Below are 3,305 nucleotides of genomic sequence, written 5' to 3' on the forward strand. Positions count from 1 at the left end.
TAGTTTTGAGTTTGGGGGTGGGATCGATGCGAATGGCTGCATGACACTGCTTATACATCTCCTCCACCTGAAAATAACAATCAAAAATTATTATTATTATTATTATTATTATTATTAATATTATTATTATCATTACTATAACAATAATAATAACTGAATTATGACACTGATGATCTACAACTTGATGTGGTTGTCATGATCATAATGACCATCATCATCATCATTATCATCATTATCATCCTCATCCTTATCACAACAACAAGAAACACACAAAAAAGGAACAACAAATCAGAGAGATTTAGATCATTCATAATAATAATAATAACTATATATTTTTTTTAAATCATAATAAAAAAAATAAAAAATAAAAATAAATATAAAATTTACCACCCCCAAGCATCACTACCTTGTCTGCAGTCACTCCATTCTTGACATACTGAGAGAACTGCATGCTGAAGGCCCTCTCGTCCTCCCTGGCCAGGTGCTCCATATACCGGGCAATGTGGACCCCCAGTATGTGCTCTTGAAGGATGGCTGGGTTGAACGTTCCCGAGTCCTTGTCATAGCCGGGGAACCATTTTGTGCTGTGTGAGGGAAGGTGCTTTAATGAACTGGTAATTATGTGACTTCAGATGGATCCTGATTTGAAAACAGGATGGTAAGATTGAAGAAAGAGAAGATTGTGGATGAGAAGGGGACATTTACACAGAAACACAAAACATAAATAAGTACATAAATACACGCAAAGCACAAACACAAACACACACAAAAACACACACACACACACACACACACACACACACACACACACACACACACACACACACACACACACACACACACACACACACACACACACACACACACACACACACACACACACACACACACACACACACACACACACACACACACACACACACACACACACACACACACACACACACACACACACACACACACACACACACACACACACACACACACACACCCTGAGTGACCTGAACATCCATCATGGAAAAATTTGGCTGAGGGCCAGGGTGACAGAGAGAGAGAGAGAGGGAGAGAGAGGGAAAGAGAGGGAGAGAGAGGGAGAGAGAGGGAGAGAGAGGGAGAGAGAGGGAGAGAGAGGGAGAGAGAGGGAGAGAGAGGGAGAGAGAGGGAGAGAGAGGGAGAGAGAGGGAGAGAGAGGGAGGGGAGAGGACGGGAGGAAGGGAGGAAGGGAGGAAGGAGAAGGGAGAAAGGGAGAAAGGGATGAAGGGAGGGAGAAGGAGAGGGAAAGGGAGAGGGAGAGGGAGGGAGGGAGTGAGGGAGGGAGGGAGGGAGGGAGGGAGGGAGGGAGGGAGGGAGGGAGGGAGGGAGGGAGGGAGGGAGGGAGGGAGGGAGGGAGGGAGGGAGGGAGAGAGAGAGAGACAGAGAGAGAGAGAGAGAGAGAGAGAGAGAGAGAGAGAGAGAGAGAGAGAGAGAGAGAGAGAGAGAGAGAGAGAGAGAGAGAGAGACAGAGAGAGAGAGAGAGAGAGAGAGAGAGAGAGAGAGAGAGAGAGAGAGAGAGAGAGAGAGAGAGAGAGAGAGACAGAGAGAGAGAGAGGAGAAAGAGAGAGAGAGAGAGAGAGAGAGAGAGAGAGAGAGAGAGAGAGAGAGAGAGAGAGAGAGAGAGAGAGAGAGAGAGAGAGAATGAAACAAAAAGAGACAGAGAAAGAGACAGAAACAATGAAAGAGACAGAGACAAAAGGAACATACAGAGAGACACAAAGAGACAGAGACAATGAATGGGTCAGAGAGAGAGAGACAAAGATAGAAACATATAACAGGATAGAGACATATAACGGGACTGAGACAGATGTAAAGAATAAGACAGAGACAAAGAAAGTAACTGAAATGGAAAAAAAAACAACATATAGGGAGGGAGGGACAGACAGAGGTAGAGAGAGAGAGGCAGAGAGATGGAGAGGAGAGAGAGTGTCAGTGATGAAGAGAGAAACAGAGGCAAACATGGTTACTTTCTACATATTGTGATTTCAAAAAGCAGAACAAATGTCTAAACCAATGTGAGACAAATAAAACCACAGAACAATGACATATAGAGCAAGGTCTCTCTGCACATAAGTACATTTAGTGCACCTAAGGGATATGACTCAAAGTCATAGAGAAAATAAATAAATTACATTATTTTACCTGTATGGAAGTGAAATGCCTCCATCTATGGCTCCTTTCACCACTGCAAAGACCTTGGCTCCAGTTGTGGCACGAACTTTACCAATGTCGATACTGGCTCTGAAGGCTTCTGGTCCATTCTCTATGTCCTCTACTGAGAACATTTCCCCGTCTGCTACTGTCTTTCCTTCAAACATGCATTCCAAGTCCAACTTCTGCAGTAGCTGAAAGATTTGAAAAGAGTTTTCTCATTCAGGAAAATACAGTCTAGGTTTTCTTAGTTCACACTACTCTGTGTCTTGTATGGAAAGCTATGTTATGACCATTGCCCAGACTGTCACTATGATGACATCATTCATGGAAAGTGTGATCTCATAGTAGGGCTTTGTAATCAATGAATCCAACTCAAAAAAGAAGGTACCATCGGCTTTACAGCTTTAAAACACAATAAATGGAGGCAAAAGAATGCTTCATTCTATCAAAATATATGTCTATATATGTACATATGTATATATATGTATGTATATATATGTATATATATGCATGTGTGTATATATATATGTATATATGTATATATATATATATATATATATATATATATATATATATATATATATATATATAATATATATAATATATATAATATATATAATATATATAATATATATAATATATATAATATAATATATAATATATAATATATAATATATAATATATAATATATAATATATAATATATAATATATATAATATAATATATAATATATAATATATAATATATATATATAATACATAATATATAATATTATATATATATATATATACATATATATAACATATATAATATATATAATATATATAATATATATAATATAAAATATATAATATATGTCTTATATATATATATATATATATATAATATATATATGCATGACACTACTTATACATCTCCTCTACCTGAAAATAACAATCCTCATACATATATATATTCACATATTCACTGCATCATAGCAATATGATTGGTATCCTATTAAAACATACACCATAGCAAAGTCTATATTAGTCTATACACACATACCCTTCTAGCCAGCAGCACCGGACCAGTGCAATAACCTGCGGCATAATTTGTGAGTCCCACACTGACCCCATAAC

The 3,305-nt window shown here is 37.9% G+C and overlaps 1 protein-coding gene across 1 annotated transcript in view; it reads right to left on the reverse strand.

Annotated features, from left to right (window-relative positions):
• LOC125039212 (60S ribosomal protein L5-like) overlaps positions 1-3,248 on the reverse strand; it is a gene marked incomplete at its 5' end in the record, with an annotated part of 3,814 nt that extends 566 nt beyond the window's left edge. The window contains 4 exon segments of the mRNA XM_047633011.1: positions 1-67; positions 407-584; positions 2,176-2,378; positions 3,232-3,248. The exon segment at positions 1-67 is cut by the window's left edge and continues 566 nt beyond it. Of these exon segments, the coding sequence (XP_047488967.1) occupies positions 1-67; positions 407-584; positions 2,176-2,378; positions 3,232-3,248 (465 nt within the window).
• Positions 3,249-3,305: the final 57 nt, after the last annotated feature.

Source organism: Penaeus chinensis, chromosome 26, assembly GCF_019202785.1.
Source record: "Penaeus chinensis breed Huanghai No. 1 chromosome 26, ASM1920278v2, whole genome shotgun sequence".
NCBI classification, from domain to species: domain Eukaryota; kingdom Metazoa; phylum Arthropoda; class Malacostraca; order Decapoda; family Penaeidae; genus Penaeus; species Penaeus chinensis.